Genomic DNA, 24,593 nt, shown 5'->3' with positions numbered 1-24,593 from the left:
TGTATGTTTTATTTCACTTGAACGTGGGAAAGGGGAGAGTTAGATTTCTAATTAAGGAGACTGCTAGTTCTGAAGCTATGCCACAGCAGCACATGTGCACCAGATGCAACAGCGTATACTGCTGCATCACGCTAAGCCACCTCTGGCAAAATGTTTGATGTGCTCTTCAAAGGTTATTCAGAAATTCTTCACAATTTCAATGGGGTGATCATGTGATCAGTGTGCACCTTTATAACCAAAATATTCCCTTACTCCTTAAAAACAGGGTTCCTGTGTAAGCAATTTAGGGGTTTTGTCATGTTTCATCAACATGTACAGCTATGTGCATGCATCAAAGTGAATGTTTATATTCCCAGGTGGGAATTGAGGAATACCAAAATGCAGTCATGTTTTGTAAAAAGAACAGACCAAGCACTGATACAAACTGATCTCATGTATATGGGATCTAAACCAGTCAAGAACCTGCAAAATCTATTTGGGTTTCCAATTTTTCCAAAACAATGTGATCAATGGTGTGGAAGGGAGCTCTATGGTCAAAAAGCTAAAGACAGAAGCACAGCCTTCGTTGACACCATTAGAAGGTAACTCACCGTCATCATGGGTACGATCTCAGTACTAAGACGGGGCCTAAAAATGTTGCGCTTTTTTAGGTTACGCTTTCTTACCAGTTTCAGTGAACTTGGTACACATGTTGAGGACAGGGAGCCATATATTGTTCAACACAGGTGGGCCACACGCAAGTAGGTCCTTTGCTTGGCAGTTCTGCACTGTCTCAGGACTATTGAGTCCAAAAAATACTCATATTTAGGGAGTTGAAACATATACTTGACAATTTCTATTTTTCCTCTTGCCATGTATAAGACGACAGTACCAACATTGTAAGATGTTCCTCATCTACAGAGCTGTGGTTTCTTGGTGGTACCTTGTAACCAGGGCAACGAATGCCAGACGTGAGGAGCCGAGAGACATAAAACCAACCACGCGACTGTCGCACTTCTATCTCATTTCAGCTGGCACGCAATAACTACTAAATCAGTTCAGGCAACTCTGCACCCCTAACCGTGTTTGCAGTGTACATTTTAAAATGGTAAAACCCAGAAACATTCCTCAAACTGAAACTTTACAAAACAGTTTGTGTAGAGAACTGAAAGATTTGGATGAATTCATGTTTCTAAAGTAACACCATTAAAAACTGTGTCGTCAAGCCAACTCGACAAGTAATATATAGATCACCACATCCTCTTAGCTGACACGCTCAACCACAACCATCCTAGCCTACAACTTCGACGGAGGCAGGTGAAGAACAGAGAGTGGGTTGGACAGAGAGAGAAAAAATAGGTTAAAGTGTGAAAGAGACAGTTGGAGAGAGAACCGTACTAATAAACTTCACTTAAACGGCTTAGTTAAGGACTCACTTTTGTCCTGACCATGGTACACCACAGTTAAAACAGATTGATCACTGGCACGCACTGTAAGACGGATCAGTTCAGCTGCTTCAGGAGCCGTTTTCAGTTTCCCAACAAAGACACCCCCAACAAGGCAGCAGCCACTCTGGGCTGGTTGCTAATGGTGATGACCACATTCTGTCCGTCTGACGAGTCAATGCAAACACACGTACCCACCCACTAACACCGTACAAAGAGATATATATATGTCACATGACCTTCAGGAACATTGGTAAAAGGCTGACAGCTGGGGGTGGAATCTGGGCAAACACAGAGATACATACGAAAACAGGCAGGTGGGCATGTAGACATACAGAAACACAATGTAAAGCTAACAGGCCGTTTGTTTTTTTTCCCAGGTGCCTTTGTGGGCAGCCTGCTAATTCCAAACAGAGGACCCACCGCTGCACACTGGGTATTGTGTGGTTGTGAGTTGGATACACAAAATGACAAAGCCTGTACCGACATGGATGGTACCGTTCATTCACTGGGCCTGTGCAACATGGCGGTAGGCGGTCACTAGCAGTGTCTGCTTAATCCAGCAAAATCTATTTTGTCTCCATAAGGAGATAAACAGGTACAGAAACAGCAAGTAATACATTGGTAACAGTGAGTCATTTAGCAGATGATTTTCTTAGCAGAAATTGCAGTGAAGTACAGAACAATTCATTTTAATTTACAGTATGCAGTTAAACACTCTTTAAGCTGGAATGCTTAACTGCTACATCCATTATTGGGCATCCATTAATGGCATAAGCATTTAACCATTTATTCTTGAATAACATAATATATATTTCCTGAGCACAAACATGGAAATTTGACGGAGATAGAATTTAGCGTTTTAAATAGTTTTAAATAGTGAAATAGTGAGGTAAACCAGGAAACAAAACACCAGCGCAGGCGAGGGGGCCACTAGCTGGGCCTCACCACATACAAACACATAAGCCCACCAGAGGAACCATCTAGCATGTGTCTTCTGAAGTGTGCCTTCTGCAATTGGACATCTGACAAGACCCTGCATGGTTTTGGAACAGGGAAACAGTGTAGAATCCTGAATTGTGCAAGACAATGACAATAAATCAAACATATTTCAAAAAGCCCTTTTGTACATCATCGGCTGAACACAAATTTCTCATACAGACACCCAGGCGAGGAACCCCAAAGGGCAACAACAACAAGAGTTGATGCACAGTGTCTCAGAAACTCCCCTGTGTGGCAGAAACCTCGCCTAGAGAGGAACCATACTCTTAGGTGTGGCCAGTCCTATTTTTTAGAAGGGTTGGGTCGTTGTATCCAGGAAGAGACAGAACAGGTATGAATTCATTTCAGGCTCTAAGCCTAGTCCCTCCGCCTACCCTGCCCTGAAGGCATCCGAGCAGATTTAAATATGGTACACAAACAAGTTTAAGGTTGATTTGGGGAATGTTTTAAAGCACCATCACACAGAGAACTGTCAATGCTGAGGTAGTTTCCAAAAGTCACATAAATGTCTCACCAGTTTGTAGACAAACACTGTCTAGCCCAAAACCAAAGTTAAAGGCGCACTACAGTCACACGATGGAAAGGGGAAAAAAACATGATCTACCCAGTGTCTCCTTGTGTCAGACAGATCACCACGAATCACGATGAGGTTCAGGTGCGCGGCACGCCGTTTGAAGCGGGAATTCACTGCTCTAATTGTTTTAGTAGGCAAGAATCAGATGTCCCTCTTTTTTTGTCCTCTAAACCAATTTGTGGGACTTTCCAGCTGGAAAGAGATTACAGATTAGTGTGTGCACATTTAAAATTACATTTGTAGTAGCAATGATGGTCAGTCTGCATGCATACAAAGCCATGCTTATTTACTTGTGAGTGGTTAAATTTCTCTAGCCCCACTCCCCAGCTTTTAACACGAAAACCGAATCAGGTTGGGGACAGTTTATTTCACGTTTTAACTAAAGATTCTAGCTTTAAATGACCCATTGTACACCACTCATACTGTTGTTACATAAACCCCTGTGAATTGAAAAATGTAATGCAGCAGGTTGGTCTGGCATCATGTTCCAGCACAACCTTTTTTTCTGGACCACAATTTCCTCTCTGGCCTGTCACCAAAGAAACATGACTGTTCTTTGCATTTTGTGGTATTACTACTGTGGTAACAAGTACGAATCGCTAATGTGACATTTTTAATTGCGAGCTCGTACCGTTGTTTGAAATATTTTCCATTTGAATACATTAATTTCGATTTTCAACGCGTAATGTTTTTTCTCATTTATTACAATACATTTAGGACAATTCATATTCTGCTGTGAATACTAATAAAACATGCTCTGAGTTCCCGTTACAGTGGTCATATGAAGAGATCCTTAAGCTTGTTGCTGAGGCCTTGAGTGGCTCCCTGGTCCAAGCTGCGGTCTCTGCCCGGAGCAGAGGATGACTACCCTTCACTTCAAGAGATCTAAACATCCAAAAGTTTATTCTACAGGGAATTTTAAATACATAACAAGTGTCAATAGATACAATAAAAAAAATATAAATATACAGTATGTACAGTATGTGTTTATGTAAAAGACCATGAAGGTCAACATGCCAAGACTCTAACATCAAGCCTAAACAGGCATATTTTCTCACTTCCTCAAATTTTCTAATTTGACTATACTGTAGTTATGAGGACCTTTTGGTCAACACACTCCCATGTACACAGCGTTGCATTTCTAAACTTGTGAGGAGGTTTCCTAACATTTACCAAAACCCAAACCTCAATAACCAAATATGTATGCCTAGCACTAACCCAACTGTAACCTCATCTGTTAAAATCTACTGTGTTCTTTTTTTTTTTTTCCTGCGAGCCTTTCCGGTCCTGATTGGATCTATGAAATGAAAATGCAAACAAACACACACACACACAAACAACAGTGAAAACATTCAGAACAGATGCCACTGTCATATGTTCCCCGGAGAACAGCCTCCACCTTCTTTCAGGTCGCCCTGCATATGAAAAACATTCAGATTACTGAAATAGCTAATGCCTATGGAGTCACATATGAACAGTCCCTTCAAGCTGAAAAGCAGATGAATATAAGAGAATATTCCCACGGCTCATACAAATGTCATAAGTACTAAGCATTAACACTCTCGTGATTAGACATTAACAAAGCCAACCGCTACAACACATGCAGTTTGACGGCCCCAGTCAGAGTCACTGACCTTCAGCGCGAGGGAGCGCTCCACCTCCGAGAGCCTCGCCGAGACCCACAGGGACGGGTCGTCCTGCAGCGCCAGCGTCTGGTTGACAAACCTCAGCATGCCCGTGAGGGAGCTCGTGTCCACCTCCTCCTGGGTCGGCCACCCGAGGAGGGACTCTCTCGCCGGGTGGTCCCGCTCCTCCCCGCCCTCCTTGTCTTCCACCATGTAGGTGAGAGGGTTGAAGGAGAGGTCCGAGGTGGAGGTGGCCTCCAGGCGGCTGAGGCCCTGCCAACTTAGGTCGGGATGATGCGGGGTGGGGGACGAGGAGAGGGAAGAGCCCCAGGGGAGGTGCTGACCCAGGGCTTCCCGTAACGTGGCCTTCAGACTCTGGGGGAGGTCCAGGGAGGAGTCCACACTACTGGTATCAGTGGGACAGTCTGGGCTGTGGGTTTGTGGAGGTTGGCGTGATTCGGGAGGAGGAGCAGGAGGAGGAGAGTGGTTCATGAGTTTGCCCGGGGTGCGGGTGGGTGAGGGGGTGGAGCGGGTGTGTTTTTGACGAGAGTGGCCGCGCGGGCGAGTGTCCGGAGGGGAACCGTGGTGCGCGGGAGGGGATGAGGGCTGGCCAAGGTCTGGGAGGAGGTGGAAACTGGTGTGGTGGAGCTCCATGGTCCTCTCTAGGCTGGAGATCCTGGCCTGCAGCCGGGTTACTTCAGACTCCTGGAAGAAGACAAGAGCCAGACACTTAGAACTACCAGCCGGGCATCTAACTCACCACCACCCGCCAACTGTACTCCACCTTGATGAGCAAGGCCTCCCGGGTGCTCTGCAGGCTGGTCTGGGTGGCGTGGAGCTGGACCTGGAGGCGGGCACACTGCGCCCTGGCCTGCTCCAGCTGCAGCTGGCTCTCCTGAAGCCTGGAGGCCAGGTGCTCCTGGGAGCTTCGCAGGCTGCAGCTCATCTGCTCCGACACCTTCAGCAGCTGGCCCCGTGTCTGCTGCAGACAGGACACCTGGAGGACGGCAGGAGGGGGTAGATACAGCGGTATGGAAGGGGAGACGGACGGAGGTGTGTGTGTGTGTGGGGGGTCGAGGGGGGTGGGGGGGGGGTCGAGATGGAGAGAGAGAGGGAAGAAGAGGAAGCACAGAGGAACATGGAAACGACGACAGACAGAGGTTGAGGAAGAAAAGGAGAAGTACTGGTTAATTATCCACACTAGAGGAACTTGAACATGTCAGTGAGGAGGTGATTACAGGAAATGGCTGTGGGAAGGACAAGGAAACAGCGGAGAAAGAGGAGGATGGTGACAAGGTGGCCAGACAATGGCCAAGTGTACCTCCTTGTTGTGCTGTTCCTTTTCATGTTCCAGCTCCTGCTGTAGGGAAGAGATAGTGGCCTGGAGCCTGGCCTCCCCCTGGACCCAGTGTTTCCCCCTGGCAGACAGCTCCTCCTCCAGACTCCTCACTTGAACCTCCTGTAAAAGACGACATGCCAAAATCGAAAGAGAAAAGAACCCATATCAAGTCAACTTGATAGTTAATGACCACCAACTACTAACTGTAAGGACTAGAAGATATGATAAGAACGTTGGACCTGCATGGACCTTTCACTGTTACAAACACATCAGTAGCAGAACCCTGGAGAACCAGTGGAGGTGGAGGCAAGGGACCAGGGCAGGCAACATCAGCAGGGTGTACCTTCTGGTCGGCATGTTGAGTGACGCTGTCCAGCTCTTGGCTCAGGTTGTCACAGTGCCCACGGAGTTTCTGCAGCTCCTCTGTGGTTCTCTGCAGCTGCTCACGACAAGCACGCAGACTCTGGCTCTGCTCCAGAGCGTCCTGGGACGAAAGGTTACAGGTCAGCTAGGGGGAAGCTGTCCCTAGACGGTTAATCAGTAACCTTGTCGTCGGGTTATTGGGACCGGTGCGTGTATAAATTACGCCTCATTGGGTTTTGGTGGGAGTGACCATAAAATGATAAGAGTCTGGCAAGACTCTTATCAAAAAACGCATAACACGCCCAGTGGAGCATCGACCAATTGGGTCTAGGTTACCGTGCCGTTTCACACAGCTGCTAGGCTTCGATGACAAAATCATGGTAGGAGTCGAGAAACTGCGAAAGTACAAACAGCAAGTAACAAATCTCAGCTCTCTTGCCTTCCATTGAACAGACCACATACGTTCTGTCAGAAGCAACAATTTGCTGTCCCACAGGCCTCGCTACAGTCCGTCCATATAATAATCCCTTCACCATCACTCATCCCTTCCCCTCTCTCTTCATCGTCTCATCCAACCATACCTTCTCCAGATCCTCCTTCATTTGCAGCTGTGCTTTCAGAAGGTCTAACCGCTCACTCAAAGACGCCACCTGTGCGGACCAACCATCAGGGAACAGTTAATAACAATCCTGTAACAACAACACGATTTCCAGGGGACAACAACCACCCCCCAAGTAGATAGAACAAAGGATCTGGAAGTCAAGTGAACGTGTACCTGCTCATCCCGACCTCTGACCTCCCTCTCTCTCCTGTCGAGAGCCTCCTGAAGAGACAGGACCTTTTTGTCCATCTCCAGCTTGTGGTCTCTGATTGCCACGTCCAACTGGCCCAGCTGAGCAAGAGGGGGAACGGAGACAAAAGAGAGGGCCCTTATTTCTCCTCATCACTCCATCCCATTCACGTCGGCAAACACATGCAAACTGAATGAAAACGTTTTGGATGAAAACGGCGCCCCTTGCGTGTGTTTGTGTTGGGGGCGCGAGGGAGACAACATGACAACATAGTCGTCGATCAACACCACACCACTGTTTGAACAAAATACATACACGTGGGGTGAGCACAGCAGGAAACCTGTCTCCCTTCAGAGGTAAAGCTGTGCCATCCCGGTAGAACCCAGGACAGAGCTGCATTATATGATAAAACGACAGGAATTTATAAAGGGAATTTCACAGATTTCAGATTTTCACGCGACTTCACATTAAATGCACCCGTCTCTGGGAGGTCCCACAGTCAGTTAGGACCTAACGAAATGAAGATGAAAGAACATTCAAAGCAAAACCGGAATAAGGTTCTTCAAAAGCGCCAATCAGAGGTAGGACATACTATTTCTGAGGCACTGAATACCCCCGGAGCACATGAAACTTATTTTGTAACAATAATAGTTTTTGTAAATATTACAAAACTGAGCAAAACAGTGTCCAGAGGAGAAGGGGACTAGTCAGGTTTGTCCTACATTGCCATACATGCAAAATCAAGCCCTAGCAGAAAGGCAGTGAAGGCACTGCTTCACAAAATGGGCCATAGGAAAGTACCAAAAGAAATAAAAACACAAAAATAAAGAAAACAAATCTCAACTCGTGGGAGTCTATTAGACCAAGTAGAAGAATAATCTATGGTTTGATGAAACATGAATAGAACATTTTGGCCTGAACGCTGCACGTCATATCACATCAGCCACTGCATCAGGGCCTGGAAAGCTTATGAAGACAGAGGGCAAAATGGATGCTGCAAAGCAGGAAATAAAACTGCCAGAGACCTTGAACTCTGGAGAATATATTGATCTTCTGGCAGGACAATGACTCCAAACATACAGCAAAGCCAAACTGGAGTGACTTAAAAACAGAATGTTCAATGTCCTGGAATGGCCCAGGCAAAGCCCAGACACATGAGCAATTTTGCAAAAAAGAATAGTAAACAATTGCCGTGACTAAATGAGAAAAGCTGGTAGACACTTATCCAAACAGTCTCATGATCCTAATTGTTGCCAAAGACGCCTCAACCAAATATTGACCAAAGGGGGTGAATACTTATGCATTCAATTATTTTCTGTTTTGTATTGCCAATTAAATTAGAACAAGTTTGTAGATTTTATTATCCACTTTTGTCATTGATCAGTGGCAAAAGTCCAAGACGGGTGAATACTTCTGACAGGCGGTGCAGGCTTTTTATTGTACCACTACATCAAAAAAAAAACTCAGGAGGGAAAGAAAGACAGAGAGGCTGACATTTCTGTCCTACTTCAACGAGACATTACACGAACCGCCCCCCTAAACCACATTGCGTGCCACCAACCTACATGCCTTAACCAATAGTAGGACAGAGAATAAAGGGGCGTGTACCAGCTGGGCTCTCAGCTGCAGCTCCCCCTGTCTTTCCTTCAGGGCGGTGTCCATGTCCAACACCTCGTGATTCCTCTCCTCTAACTCCCTCTGGCTTTCCCTGCACACACACACACACACACGCACGCACGCACGCACACACGCACACACACGCACGCACACACGCACACGCACGCACACGCGCACAGACACAAATAAAACCATGTTACATAGGCTGGAAAAATCAACAACCACACGTTAACACACAATGTGAACAAATGGTGGGCCCTGAAACCATGTTATGTGGAGCTGCTTAACCCCCTACAGCCGTGAAATCCCACTCACGCGCACATACTCGGCATGTGAAGTCAGCACAAGCCGTCGTAAATAATTCACAAAGAAGAGCTCCCTCGACATCTGAGCAGTGGCCATGTCGTTTCACAACGGACACATTGCAGTCTGAATCCCTTCATGTTCAGCACCCGCTCCACCCCAAACTACGACTGTCTGGGTAATCGTGGGGAACCCAGAACTACAACCTCACGTCATTCGGAGAGACCTGTTTTACGAGGGATTAGTCAATGTGTGATCCCATCAAACACCGTGAACTCGGATACCCAGTCTGCCTTCTTTAATTCAATTACATACTTGCCTGAGGGGATGGGCTCTGAAGCGGACAAGCGAGATTTACCGAATGTTCCTGCACTAAATGTTATGACTGAGAGATAATCCACACGTTTAAATGTCAAAACCGCACAACTCCACCGATTATATTGCATCACATGGGGCCTTAGGTTGTGGCCCTTAACTCATCAAGTCATATTGGCTGGCGGTGTGTAGGGTGTGTAGGGTGGGGAGCCACTTTGTGTTCAGGAGAGAGTAACCGGTTGGTTGGTGCCAGAGAGAGGCAATTTCCCTCCCTAACAGAGAGATAAGAGTTGTACCGTATTTACAACAGAGAACAGGATGTATAATAAGGACTGTGTTCCTATTTACACAAAGAGACATATTGTGGATTAACATTGTAAAAGTCATTTTATGAGTCCAGTGTTTGTTGTGTGTGTGTGTGTGTGTGTGCGCGCACGTGCATGTGTGCACTTGTGTGTCCATGTTCATGTCTGTGTTTATCAAAAGCTACTGCTGCTTTTCACTCACTGATTGAACAAGCCTCAAAAGAATACAGAATTTATATATGTTATAAAAACAAGGCGATATAGCATGGTAATTACTATGAAAAAATAACGACTAACTCCACTTGCTGTTGTGCAGTACATATCTGGCCCGTCCTCCAAGCTTTCACATGATGATACAGGGAAGTTACTATTATGTTGTTGTTTTTTTTACTTAACACTGCATCTAATTTACAACAAAAAAGGATGCACAATACATAACATTTGCTTTACAATTACAATATACGTATTATAAATAGTATATTGACTTTTAAAGGTGAACAAGATAATCCAAGAACAATGTTTAAATTACAAATGACCATAGAACATCGCTGAACGTTAAAAACATGAGTCTGGATTAATTCTTCCCAAAATGGCGCGGCCTACGAGGTCTTCCCGAGCAACTCCACAGCGGTTGAGCTTGTCAGTGGTTGCCATGGTTACACTGACCATAGGAAACATGTGTGACTTCAGGTGTGCTGGCAGTGCTTCTTCAAGGCAAGGTGGAATGAAACACGGCATTAAAACCAAACCCTTCCCCTTCATGCATTTAATTTTCTACTGAATGTTCTTGAGGTGGGAGATGTACGGGTTAGCATTAGGCTAAGGTTAAGGTCAGGGAATGGGGAACATTGATTTCTGGGATTCAGGAGCCCAAGAAAGGTAGTGTGGGTGTGCGTGCGGTTGGCAGAGGCCCACCTGAGCTCAGCGGAGAGCCTCTCCAGGGACACCTGCCGTTCGTCTGCGGTGACCTGGGTGCGCTGAAGCAGGTCCTTCAGCTCCTGCAGGTTCTCCAGGGTGTCATGCATCTCGCCACGCACGCCCTGCAGCTGTCCCTCCAGAGCCGCCGCCCGCTGAACAGAGTTCCGCCTGTCCTGCTCGCAGAGGTGGAGCTTTTCCTCCAAGTCAACAACTTGGGGGGGAAGGAACAAGGTGGGCAAAATATCTCTTACTTCCTGCACATTTCTACAATCAGAGGCGTCGAAGAAAATAAATTGACAGTTAAAACCCGCCTTTTATTGAATGAAGCAACACGTATAACAACCCTCCCACTCCCATCTATAGGAGTTCTTAATCCAACCTGCACATTTCCAAACCTTTAAATTGCTAGCAATGCTAACATATATATTAATTAATTTTAATGGGCTTAGCTTACACTGAGTAAAGCTGCTGCCAGTGCCAGAACACACTGCGTATACACAGAGGGCCAGAACACACTGCGTATACACAGAGGGCCAGAACACACTGCGTATACACAGAGGGCCAGAACACACTGCGTATACACAGAGGGCCAGAACACACTGCGTATACACAGAATGGCATCAGTAGCGATGTGGGGAAAAGTGAACGACCAGAGGATGAGAGGCAGAATCCCTGAAGCCCTACGCCTCCCCCAGCGTGTCCTACCTGCGTTGTTCTTCTTCTCCAGGAGGCCCTGGGTCTTCTGCAGCGTCTCCTCCATTTGGCTGATCTGGGAGGACTTGATGCTGGCTTCTCTCCGCAGCCTCTGCAGCTCCTGCTCCATGGCCAGCAGCTCCCCGCGACACTTACTCATCTCAGACGACAGCTGGCTAGAACACACACACACACACACACACACAGTTAGCACGCTGGTATCTTCACACAGATAAAATACACATCCAGTCACACGTTGCACTCACACACATTCTAGACAGCCTCCGTCGAGCGCCCACCTAACTGTGCACAAATGTGCCCCCATGAGGAGTTGTCTCATTCAATGGCCCCCCCGGAGGACCACACCCCTTCCAAAACCCCTGCACCCCTTCCAAAACCCCTGCACCCCTTCCAAATCCACTGCACCCCTTCCAAATCCACTGCACCCCTTCCAAATCCACTGCACCCCTTCCAAATCCACTGCACCCCTTCCAAATCCACTGCACCCCTTCCAAATCCACTGCACCCCTTCCAAATCCACTGCACCCCTTCCAAATCCACTGCACCCCTTCCAAATCCACTGCACCCCTTCCAAATCCACTGCACCCCTTCCAAAACCACTGCACCCCTTCCAAATCCACTGCACCCTTCCAAAACCACTGCACCCCTTCCAAATCCACACGTACTAACTCAGTACTAACACATACCAACTCTAGGACCTGGACCCAAATGGGTAACCACTCTAATATCAGAGTACCCTGAACCTTACCCTGATCCTCTGAGTAACCCAAACTAGATCCTCTAAGTAATCTAAACTAGATCCTCTAAGTAATCTAAACTAGATCCTCTAAGTAATCTAAACTAGATCCTCTAAGTAATCTAAACTAGATCCTCTAAGTAATCTAAACTAGATCCTCTAAGTAATCTAAACTAGATCCTCTTAATAATCTGAACTAGATCCTCTTAGTAATCTAAACTAGATATGCTCTAAGAAAATCTGAACTAGAGTATTAACTGATTAACTGAACTACAGTACTAATAGTGACATTATGTCCTAAATGTAACGTAATTACTAATAGAAATGTTCTTGAACTCTGAGCACAACCGCAGTCTCTCTCCTCGGCCTGAGTAGCTAGAGACTAGAGAGAAAAATGTTCTTTCCTAGCCCCTGCATGCTACGCAATCATAAGTGTTAAACGCAGAAAACTCTCCCTCCCTAAGAAGACTGCTTCAGAGGGCAGGGAGTTTATATGTAACCCATGACAGGGAGGAGACCAGGGCTTGCGTGGGGGGGGGGGGCACAATAACCCCCCAGGTTGTGGTGGCACCAGGGTCATGGGACCAGCTCATTCGGGCAGCACCTTGGGCTTTACGAACGTCTCTCTGCCTCCCTGTTACGGGGGGGGCGGGAACCGGCGCTGTTCGGACTGAATTCAAACGACTCCCGCTGAACAAGAGTGAACAGTAGGAGTGAACAGAGGGGATTTTGTGAGGTCTTATCCGGCGATCGTATAAAGCCAGCGCGGTATGTTTCCGTGCGGCACAAACTGTGACTACAGGGCTATTAGCTAAACTTCTCATACAAACTGTTTGTTTTGGACACGAACAAAGAAGCCCATTGAAATAGCAGAAGTCAGCCGGTACTACTCGGTGACCTGAGTGAGTTGGGGGGAACATTCTGTAGAACACGAAATACTGACAAGTATCTGAAGGAGACTTACGCCACAGAGCCAGAGAGATGTGCCGTCTGTCTCCTCTTCTCCTGCACCTCCATGTCAGCATCCTGCAGCTCCTTCTCCCTCCTGCTCAGTTCCTCCTCCAGAGATGAGCGCGCCCGCTCCAGATCCTGCTCCAATGCAGACACCTGGAAAGGTCACATTAATATCATAAACGAATATGCCACACCTATTACATTATTTATCATGTGTCGGTTTAAGCACTATCTAAAACAGGATAAAAATACGGTACTACAATGGGTTGTAACTTCAGGTTAAGTGGATTTTATGTAGAAGTCACATGCCATGTAGATCAGTTGGTAAAATATGGTGGGTTGTGGGTTACGAAAAAAATAAGTACTTTTTCCTAATGTTTTTTTATGATGGTAAATGTTGAGCTGTGTCTCTCTGTCTCGAATCGATAACCAAGGGGTGGGTAATCAAATAAACAAACGATAACTATATCTGTACACAATGGCGCACGCGCCATTGGCATGGAATAAAAAACACCAGAGTGTGGGGTGAAAATCTCTTGTGAGAAAACAGTGTTTTCATTAGTGCTTGTAGCCCAGTATTAGACATTCACAAGCAAGTCAACGGAGCTGGAACTGTAAATCCATTTGATTGAAAGATCACCACAGGCAAACACTGGTTTGACAATCTATGATCATTTCTCATTTTGTAACATGGTTTGAGCATATCCAAACCCAAACTAATGAATTATGAAATGTCCTTAATCAAGGTTCAGTTCCTGAAGTGATAAATCTCTATGTAATAAACTGCATTTGTATTGACCAAATCTGAATCTCAAAAGAACATAAATATCCTTCACATTGGAATTCCCCAGCAGAAGGACTGCCTTCACTGAATGCATGATTCCTTTTTTTAATAGAAAACAGGCTTACATAATTCCATTTTTCATGACTTGAAGACTTAATGAGCCTAGTTTACACAGAAAGCTAGTTGGTGGTGGGATGTTCAGTCCATTCTGACAGTAATGCTGTAACTGTAATGTTTTGGCCACGGAAGTATTTCTTAATATTGGCTTTGGTTAATGTAGTCAATTGTAAGATGTAGTTAATGCGAAAAGGCCTGAAAAAGGAACACAACAATGCGCCAGGAGCATGTGAAATGATCAGCTACTTCTGATGGTAACCAGATTTAGAATTTCAAAAAGTATTACATTCCTAAAATGAATGTAACTGAATAACTACAAACATAGTTGTGTATCCCATATTTGGGTCTAACTGGAAGTGGTTTATACACTATTAGCCAATGAAATAGGTTATTTCCCATATATTTAGTATCATGAAATCACAACAGATCTTTCCACATCAGCTCTTTTTAGGCAGTTGGTCTTGCTCCATGATAACTGTGTGATTTACTTTACAGTAGGTCTCACTGCAATGACAGACATCTCCCTGCCGATGACAAATTTATATTATTTACAGTCATTTGAAAGTAAGAGCACCCCCCGGAAAGTTTTATACATAAAAAAAAGAAATCTACAGAAATGCATTTTCGTAGTGTGGAAAAGGTATGTACACCCTTAGCTTCGATAGATGGCATTGTCCCCATTGGCAGAAATAACTTCACATAGCCGTTTCTTGTAACTGCCAATTGGCCTCTTACATCGACTAGGAGGACTCTTCCCCCACCCTTTTATTTACAATACTGTTTCAGATGTGTCATGGTCAAGGGTTTTTCTTGCATGCCCACAGCAATTCGATACGATTCATCGGGACTTCAACTCGACCCTCCACATCTTCTTTTTGAGACATTCTGTTGTAACTTTGCACTGGGATCGTTGTCTTGTTGTGAAACTCAGGTCCTGTAGAGCTTCAGCTTTTTGACAGACGGCCTCACATTCTCTTGGCGTCTGAGCAGAGAACTCCTCCGTCCAGTAAGTTAACCTCCCTGTAGATGATGGAGTATGCCCCCCCCCCCCCCCCCCCCCCCCAGGCAGGGTGATACGTACCTGTCCCTGTAGCTGACTCTGGCTGTCCTCCAACTCCGCCACACGGGTGGTGCTCTCCAGTAACATGCTCTGCAGCTGCTGCAGGGAGGTCTGGAGCTGGGCACACTGCTGCCCGGAGAGCCTGCACATCTCGCTGCTGCTACGCAACTCCTCACGTAGACTCGACAGCTGTGGAGAACCACAGGACGTCACACGCACACACACACACAGCTAGGCAATAAGCGCCGGTACAGGGCCACTTTAAATCATAGTGAATATGAGGTAAATCAATCACACACACCTCTTGACTCTTGAGGTCCAGCTGTCTCTGGTAGCGCTCCTTGGCCTCCTCCATCTGCTGCAGGGAGGAGCTCAGCTCCTCTCTGCAGGAAGCCAGGGCTGTCTCCAGCTGCCTCACCTGACCAACATAGAAAATGTTGTCAGAAAAGTGTACGGCATACGGTAATGTATTTACTGTGGCTCTCAAAAGTACCCCCCTGCCCCCCCGCGCTTGGATGTTTTGAAGCCACACCAGCTTTGCTTGAACGTTTTGGCTCATTTGTCTTTCTGGAAGATGAATCTTCTGCCAAGTCCCAGGTCTCTTGAAAACAGCAGGTTTTCTTTCAGCACTTTGCTGAATCCATATTGCTCTCGGTCTTCAGAGGTTTTTGAGGCCCTGACGCAGAGAAGCATCCCTATAGCATGATGCTGCGACCACCATGCTTCACGGTAAGTATGGTGGATGGGGTTCTCAGGATGAGGTGCAGTGTTAGGCCTCATCATAACGCCTGGCGTTGAGGCCAAAAAGATCTATTTCGGAGAGATTTTATAGACATTTATTTCACTTAGTCTCATGCCTTCTGGCAAATTCCAGGTGAGGTTTTAAGTCCGTCGTTTACTTTTTGCCACCCCCTGAGGAAGTAACTTACTGCACTCTCCCAGGACAGCTTACTGTGGATTTGCTGGTAATGTTCCTTCATCTCCACTAAGTTCTTTTTAGCAATTAGGAATTGTACTAACCAGCAGTGGGACCTCCGGGTGACCGGTGCATTCAACCTGAAATCTTGTGACACCTTAAATTGCACACATTTACATTTTAACGCAGCTAGCATCTCAAGCATTTACCTCCCACAATGTCAGCCAGTCTGTAAAGGCACATGAGGTGAAAGCCAGAGAAACCTTTTAATATTGTTTTACCATAACCCCCAGAGTTGCCCAGAGACTGACCTTGGTGGCAGACTCCGCAGCACGCTCTTTGACATCCCGGAGAGCTTCCTCACTGTGCCTCACGATGTTTTCCCTCTCCTGGTGACAAAACACCAAACAATCACAAGCTTTTTCAATTCTTATACTACCTTTTTGTGTTTTTCTATTGCATTTTTATTCTATCCCATGGTTTGATTGTCAAAAAAAGTTCAATAAACATCCTTGTATATATGCTGCACGTGTGTGTAAATTCAAATAATTTAAACAATACTGCTAAAGCATATTTAGGTCTTGTGAAAAAGACAGCACACAAGCAAGATATATAATGAGATTTAATATGTTCTCAGGAACAAAATGGCTACTTTTCATGCACAATAGGGATGAATAAAAGGCTGCGCTCTATGAAACTGTATAGCTTTGGTGGCTCTAACCTGTGTTAACTTGTCAAGAGAGGCCTGTAGAAGGACAGCAGTGTTCTGGGCTTCGTGTCTCTCCAGTTCCAGCTCTGAGACCCGGGCCTGGGTCTGGTCTAGAGACAGCTGCAACTACCCATGGGGGAGAGAAAAACGGTGAGAAAGAAAGTAAAAAGGGACACACAGCAGTAGATAAAAAGTAAAAAGACAAAGGAAATTGCTATTTATTTTGTTCAAACACTTGCTCAAAAACATGGATGCAGTGATGTTGCGATTTGCAAAGATAATAATGTCCACTGTCACTCTGACCCTGAGAAATACCACTGGAAATAAGCAGCACACTTAAGGAGCAAAACAACAATTCATAAATTTTAATGGATATTTTGCCAGGTAAGAAGGACAGATAGATCGACACATAGTAAGGGAGACACTGTTTGCTCGTTAGCAACGTCAGGGTGAGGAACAGAGACTGAGAGGAAACCACAGAGCACCAGACAAGTCACACAGATTAGAGAAAGACAGTCACCAAATAATCTGGAACAGTGAATAAGAATGAGGAAGACTTGACCGCCACACCACCCACCACTTCCACTCTGTCCTGCAGCTCTCTGCACTGGTCAGATCGGTCCTTACGACACTTGTCCAGAGCCTGCTGGAAGTCTCTCTGTTTCTTGGTCATCACCGACTGGTAGTGCTGGATACTACTGGCCTTCTCCTGTTGTCGGAGGGAGGGAACATCAAAGAGACAGTACCGCACTGCAAAGAGGATGTATTTTACATTCTTTAATGTGCAAATGAATGTGTTAGAAGCAAACCTATTTACGTACATGAACTTAGTACTTCACTATCAACACAGTAAGTAGCGAGTGATTTCTCTCTCTCCTATACAATGGTATAATAAACCAATACATTAGCTAAGTATCTTTCTACAAGAGTGTGCGTGTTTGTGTGTGTGTGTGAGCCACTTATGTGTTTTAGATGATTCAAATGTCATAAAGTCTGTCGTCTATTGAATAGATGAAGAGCATTGAACTTGTCCGTTAGCAGACTTGAGTCACTCGTTGACACAAACCACAGACATCCATGAACATGACTGTTTAGGAGCTCCTCAGTTTGATGATGTTAAAATAATGCTGCGTTGATGAGGAGCCATCTGTGCCCATTGGTGTCTGCGTCCACAAGTGTTGGAATCTATTTGCAAATAACATGATTTGTGGACTATTTGTGGATAAGTTATTTAAAGGGTGTCTGTGCCTGGGCGTACCAGAAGATCCTGCTCTAGCTGACCGTTTTTCAGCGCAGCCTGAGAGTAAGCTGAGGACTTCTCCTGTAGTTGTTTCTCCAGGGCAGAGACACGAGCACTCTTCTTCTTCAACTATAGTAAGACCACCAGGGGGAGACAGTCAGTGAAAACCACACACAGTTACAGTCCAGTCTAGTCTAAACACACTCAGACTACCTCAGTTACTGTTGTGTTTAAAATAAGGCCAAGCTGTAGCGCATCTAGGGATGAGATCTCTGTTGGTTAACTAACCCCCATGTCCACACGGCAACCATCCGTTCAACACGGCAACCATCCGTTCAACCATCCGTTCAACACGGCAACCATCCGTTCAACACGGCAACCATCCGTTCAACACGGCAACCATCCGTTCAACACGGCAACCATCCGTTCAACCATCCGTTCAACACGGCAACCATCCGTTCAACACGGCAACCATCCGTTCAACACGGCAACCATCCGTTCAACCATCCGTTCAACAACACGGCAACCATCCGTTCAACAACACGGCAACCATCCGTTCAACAACACGGCAACCATCCGTTCAACCATCCGTTCAACAACACGGCAACCATCCGTTCAACAACACGGCAACCATCCGTTCAACACGGCAACCATCCGTTCAACCATCCGTTCAACAACACGGCAACCATCCGTTCAACAACACGGCAACCATCCGTTCAACAACACGGCAACCATCCGTTCAACAACACGGCAACCATCCGTTCAACACCATGGCAACCATCCGTTCAACACCACGGCAACCATCCGTTCAACACCACGGCAACCATCCGTTCAACACCACGGCAACCATCCGTTCAACACCACGGCAACCATCCGTTCAACACGGCAACCATCCGTTCAACACGGCAACCATCCGTTCAACAACACGGCAACCATCCGTTCAACAACACGGCAACCATCCGTTCAACAACACGGCAACCATCCGTTCAACAACACGGCAACCATCCGTTCAACAACACGGCAACCATCCGTTCAACAACACGGCAACCATCCGTTCAACAATCCGGCAACTACTCATTCACTACACATCTGTTGAGATGGACACCCCTCCCATTTCCCCAGCCTACTCACCTCTTTCTGGGCATCGTTAGCCTGGCTGGCCTTTTCTAGCAGCTCGCTGTGGACCTGTTGGTAGTGTGAGGCCCTCTGGGCCATGGAGCTATGCAAAGAAGAGACCTCATCCTGGGCTTTCAATAACCTGTCCTGAAGTCTGGTGGCTAGGGAGCTCTGTCTGGCCCGCTCTGCCTCCATGGCCTGGAGAACAGGGAGGAGCTGCTGGTAGCGCTCACCTGGAGGAGTGGATAGGGGGGGCATGAACAACTTATTCAGTTGTCAATGCCAATTATTGCGTGTAATATTGTAATATACCTGGTTTGGGTCTAAGGACTGCAGTGTAATACTGCATCTGGTTTGGGTCTAAGGTCTGCAGTGTAATACTGTACCTGGTTTGGGTCTAAGGTCGGCAGTGTAATACTGTACCTGGTTTGGGTCTAAGGTCTGCAGTGTAATACTGTACCTGGTTTGGGTCTAAGGTCTGCAGTGTAATACTGTACCTGGTTTGGGTCTAAGGTCTGCAGTGTAATACTGTACCTGGTTTGGGTCTAAGGTCTGCAGTGTAATACTGTACCTGGTTTGGGTCTAAGGTCCGCAGTGTAATACTGTACCTGGTTTGGGTCTAAGGTCTGCAGTGTAATACTGTACCTGGTTTGGGTCTAAGGTCTGCAGTGTAATACTGTACCTGGTTTGGGTCTAAGGTCTGCAGTGTAATACTGCATCTGGTTTGGGTCTAAGGTCTGCAGTGTAATACTGTACCTGGTTTGGGTCTAAGGTCTGCAGTGTAATACTGCATCTGGTTTGGGTCTAAGGTCTGCAGTGTAATACTGTACCTGGTTTGGGTCTAAGGTCTGCAGTGTAATACCGTACCTGGTTTGGGTCTAAGGTCGGCAGTGTAATCCACTGTGGGCAGCATACACGGTCTCACACAGAGAGATCCCTCAGTGCCCTGTAACATCCAAATAACATGTACACACATTTTTGGCAACCCAATTGTTTTCCTGTGTGTGTGTGTGTGTGTGTGTGTGTGCGCACACGCGCTCCATACCTCTCTGAGATGCAGCAGGCCCAGTATGCCCTCCAGACTAGCCATTTCGGCCTGGCTCTGCTGGGCCTCTCTGTGACATTGGGCCAGCCTCTGTTCCTGGCACTGGACAAGAGCACGGAGGTCCTCCGTCTCCCTGCGGAGAGAGGCCAAATCCCTGGATGCTGAGGCCCGCCCTCCCAGTTCCATCTCCAGGCGTGATGCTCGCTGGGCAGCCTCCTCCAAACGAGCCTGGAGCTGCACGTTTTTTGTGTTGCAGGTGCGTGCCTGGGTTAACTCCTCCATTAGTTTACTAAAGAAAATTAGGGTAAAAATGTGTTATACCCAATTTATAACCATTATCACGGCTCTATATCAATGTACTCTACTTAGTTATCAGCATTCCAGTTCAGTCTTGCGCCTTTTCTCAATTTGTCGTTAAGGACTTGGACTCCACCATCCTCCACTAATCCAACCCGGAAACCAATATGCAGTCGCCATAAGTAGGAGCATGTCAGTTTGTGAATGGATCTATATCCTATTTTGTTGTATTCTACTATGGAATAGTTTTTAAATCCTGCAACACCCCTTAGGGTGACAACACCCCTTCTCTGGGGGATAAAGCATTCACACACTTAAAGCACACACTCATTATTCCATAAAGAAAATCCCACATATAGCTAATTATATTTGGAGCTTTAAAAATGTATTTTGGGATGACACACTAGTGAAAACAATGTTTCCACATTTGTTCTTCTCCTCTCCTATTTTCAACCACCTGACCTTTTTCAAAAGGAGGAAAGAGACAGTAAAGGACAAACGCCTAGTTTTGACAGACCTGAGCCAGAGAGACTCACCTGATGTTTTGGCCCTGCTCTGCTCTTTCCCTCTCCAGATTGCAGCACCTGCTCTCCAGTTCCTCTCTCTCTCTGTCACACACGATCAGACTCTCCTTCAGGTTGCTCTCACTTTCCATCACCTTGGAAATACAGTCACAGTTTAGTTTGTCAAAAGAGTGACTGCTAAACACTACTAGTTTATTCGGATGAATTATGTGAAAAGGGTTCATGGAGTTACCTTCTTCAGCTTGATGGAAATCTTTGCCTTGTAGTCTTTGAACGCATCAGTGAGCTTCTCAGCATTGTGAAGGGCTTGGTTCCGTTGCTGCTCGGCTCTATAAGAAACAAGACCGCTCAGTACTCTCCCCTAGACCAGTGTTTCTGAAACAAGTGTTTAGGGTACCCCCAGCCATCTCAAAACTCCATGGCAGCCCTGAACGAGCTTGTCTGAAGGAATGAGTCAAACGCTTGATAGTTATTTGAAATGTTCTGGCTTTGGAATATATGCAAGACATGGCTGGTTGTGTCTAGGGGAGGTATGAGAACCACGGTTCCAGCTGGCTGTCAACCCATACACAGTATGGGAACTGTACAAACAAAAATAGATGGTAATGGTATCCCCTAAACCAGTACCTTCGGCTGGAGAACACAGGCTTAAAATGAACATCCTGGACGGCCCATTTTAAACGAACAAGGGACAATGACCAGAGCCCAGTGGAGACCACGGTGGAAACCAGATTAAAGGGGTTACCGTTTTCCTTGTCTGGTCGTGTCCGTGAGCTGTGTTCTGAGCATGCTCAGCTCTTCTCTGAGCACGGACACCTGCCTCTCACTCTGAGCGGCTGCCTGCTGGCTCAGCTCCACCTTGAGCTCCGCAGCCCTGAAACAACATGGGACAACATGCAGCTTCATTGGACGGCCCACAGTGATGTACGGCAGCCAGTTCACGCCAGAGCCCTTCACACACATCAGCTGTCAGGTGATCTGGGATATATGCCCATTAGGAATGAGGTGGCTGATTAGGTGGCCATGGTAATATGGCCGGTTTAAAATGTAGCCTTAACAGTGGGGATAACGATCCGACTCTTACGATTGGCGCAACGGGACTCTTAGTGACCGCAGAGTCAGGACAACAGTCCCATTCAAGAAACAGCACCATATGCATGCAGCCGTGCCAATCACTGTTGTGGGTCGTTGGGATTTTGATACATAGAGAAGAGTGCCCCCTACTGGCCCTCCGACAACACTTGCAAAAGTCCCATCTAGGGACTGGACCATCCCTAGATGGGACTGTTCACTACAAATCCTCTCAGACTAGCAAGAGTAGTCTAAAACCTCACTGTACTCCAGTACTCACAGGAACCATAGCGAAGTGTATAAGCCGGAAAACGTACAGATTTTCGGGGGGGGGGAAACAAGTGTACAGGTGCAGAGGGTTTCATGATAACATGAAAAGACGCTTAGTTACCGGAGATCTTTGGCTTGAGCCTCCACCTCAGCCTCCAAGCCCAGGATCTGCTCCCTCAGGACATTCACACTGGAGGCCTTAGTCCCGAATGTGTTGCCCAGGAGACGGACCTGGGGGACAGAAGAACAGAAAACCACACAGGCGGTTGAGCATCCCCACTAGTGAACGTCAGTGATCTTCATACTCACGGCTGTTCTCATTAATACCTTGGACTTGGAGCTGGCCAGTTCAACGTGGGCTGCCTCCAGGTCACTGATGAGCTGCCTGTTCTCCATGGACAGGGAGGCGTTCTCCTGACGCAGCCCACCCAGCTTCTTCCTGAGGGGCACAGCCTCCATCTCCACCCCCCTGGATCTGGATGAGGAGTGCTGGGTGAGTGGTACAGTGGTGTTGAGGAAGAGAGACAAAAACACAGGGACACATGTAACAGCACATACGAAATGTAAATAGGCAATGCGTCCCTAATTCCCAAACACAACGCTTGCTCAGGCATTGCTGATAAAACCATAGAAATATTGATTTATTTGACAGTAAATAACTCTGGATAACAGCTCCTGTTGAATGACTAAAATGTGGACGTAAAATCCATCACACAGAGAAGGCAGGCAGACGCATTAAATCCAGACCAATTAAAACACGGCTAAGTCGGAGATTATTAATTAAACATTGAATCATAAGACTATACAAATATTTTGAAGCAAAACATGTATTAGCAAGCATTAGTTGCAAACCAGTTGTGGTATGCAGGGTCCTTTGCTACTGGGTAAACACATAAATACATGTTTTGAAATTGAAAAGTTTGGTTTGTCATGTGTTTTTAACTAAGCGACTGCAGGAAGTCATACCCTGGAAGTCTTGGTCAATGTTAAGGGCAGAAAACTCCAAATGGAATAAGAGAGTCGAGTTTTCGAGAAACATATCCACATCTCAAACATACACAAACTGAACGGGTCCGGGGCAAAACATAGCCTACATAGAGGTACTATTGCACAAACAACAACACTCACGATGATACAGATTGACACACACGGTGCAACTGGTTGGTTTTCCCGTTCACGTATAAACATTGTTTATTCCTCTCACCCTGGACTCGGTACCGGCTAGACTGATGGCTCTTTCCGGACTCCGGTTGCCAGGTGAAGGCTGAGTAACATCAGGCTGCTGCAGATCCCCAAGGGTCAGGCGACCGGGCAAACCGTGTCCTGGACTCGTGTCTGTCCTCTCACTGGGACTGTCATGTTCTGAGTGACTGGGGGGGTGGGTAAGAGAGTTAGTCAGTTAGGGTAGGCATATTAATGTTATATAGCTAGCTATTCGCCAAATTAAATTCTACTTTCCTGGCTGACTTTGGCCAACTGAGCCTCGCTTACCTTAATTGTTCTCCCAAACTTTGCAAAGTGATCTCCGTCAATCGCAATTGACTCCTTATACTGGCCACATCTTCGACAAGATCCTCATCGTTACTGTTAAACATTGGTGGCTGTCATTTGCAGCTCTATAGCCAGCTACAACTGTCTGTAAATCCAACAGCTCGCTAGCCAGGTTCATCAACAGGTTTCCATATAACTGAACCTACAGAAAAATTTATTCTGATAAACGAGGCAATTGACTACCTAATATAATAGCTAAATATGCGATGTTCTTTTTTTTATATATATAAAAAGGTTGATACATTTAAACAGCAACAAATATGTATAGCAAAACTTTACCACTTGACACTTCATTCGCTCATTTCCAAAATCCAAACAATACAAACGACTACTCTCGAACATCGCGTCCTGCTATTGGACGAGAAGGAACTGTCTAAAAAGTGATTGGTTGAATGAACTGCAAAGGCCGCGAATGGTGGCGCGTGTACTTCTCAATTCTTAAAGCGAATGAAAAGTTAGTAACAAAATATTAAGTATGCGTCTCTGTTTTACATTCTTCATGATATCTTGGTATTTTATTGATAAAATGTCAATTTTCAGAAAACTTCTGAAACCCTTTTCATAGAGTACCTAAATAATTCACCTTGCTCTGTTGTCTTTTATAAACTTTGCTTAATATACATATATTATGTTTATTATTTGTATGGTCTTCTATCCAGCACTGATTTTTGTTGATAATTAATTAATTGATTAGAATGCACTCACTACGAAGCTGTGTGGTTCTTTCACCTAGCTTTCTTATGAAGTATGAACTTACTATAAATCACTGCAGTTATGAGCATCTGCAATGAATTAAATGTAAATAGTCCACTTCGAACTCAACCTCTGAAACGAGACAAATTGAATGTCACGAACCATTTCTTTGAACTGGATGACCAGGGATGTTATTGTCTCTATTGTCTCTCTTCACTAC

At 46.0% G+C, this 24,593-nt stretch overlaps 1 protein-coding gene across 2 annotated transcripts; it reads right to left on the bottom strand.

The window, feature by feature from the left end:
* Window positions 1–3,683: 3,683 nt before the first annotated feature.
* Window positions 3,684–23,997, bottom strand: ccdc18 (coiled-coil domain containing 18). 2 transcript variants are annotated; one of them, XM_029119000.2, is made up of 28 exons: window positions 23,960–23,997; window positions 23,621–23,822; window positions 23,334–23,499; window positions 22,457–22,618; window positions 22,251–22,360; window positions 21,534–21,662; window positions 21,021–21,117; window positions 20,801–20,922; window positions 19,968–20,256; window positions 19,790–19,868; window positions 18,938–19,155; window positions 17,825–17,935; window positions 17,144–17,275; window positions 16,579–16,692; window positions 16,169–16,246; window positions 15,243–15,359; window positions 14,963–15,130; window positions 12,991–13,133; window positions 11,282–11,445; window positions 10,574–10,787; window positions 8,727–8,826; window positions 7,103–7,219; window positions 6,909–6,977; window positions 6,308–6,448; window positions 5,947–6,084; window positions 5,410–5,622; window positions 4,635–5,330; window positions 3,684–4,415 (listed from the first exon to the last, which is right to left on the bottom strand). In XM_029119000.2, exons 2-28 carry the CDS (start codon window positions 23,722–23,724, stop codon window positions 4,371–4,373), a joined length of 4,236 nt encoding a protein of 1,411 aa, XP_028974833.2. In that variant the 5' UTR covers window positions 23,725–23,822; window positions 23,960–23,997; the 3' UTR covers window positions 3,684–4,370. The 2 variants fall into 2 exon arrangements, with proteins under 2 accessions (XP_028974833.2, XP_028974834.2); XM_029119001.2 differs by lacking the exons at window positions 23,621–23,822; window positions 23,960–23,997 and having other exon boundaries at window positions 22,457–22,604; window positions 23,334–23,405.
* Window positions 23,998–24,593: the final 596 nt, after the last annotated feature.

This window comes from Esox lucius, chromosome 3 (assembly GCF_011004845.1).
Source record: "Esox lucius isolate fEsoLuc1 chromosome 3, fEsoLuc1.pri, whole genome shotgun sequence".
Taxonomy (NCBI): Eukaryota; Metazoa; Chordata; class Actinopteri; order Esociformes; family Esocidae; genus Esox; species Esox lucius.
This window is presented reverse-complemented; position numbering and strand designations above follow the sequence as displayed.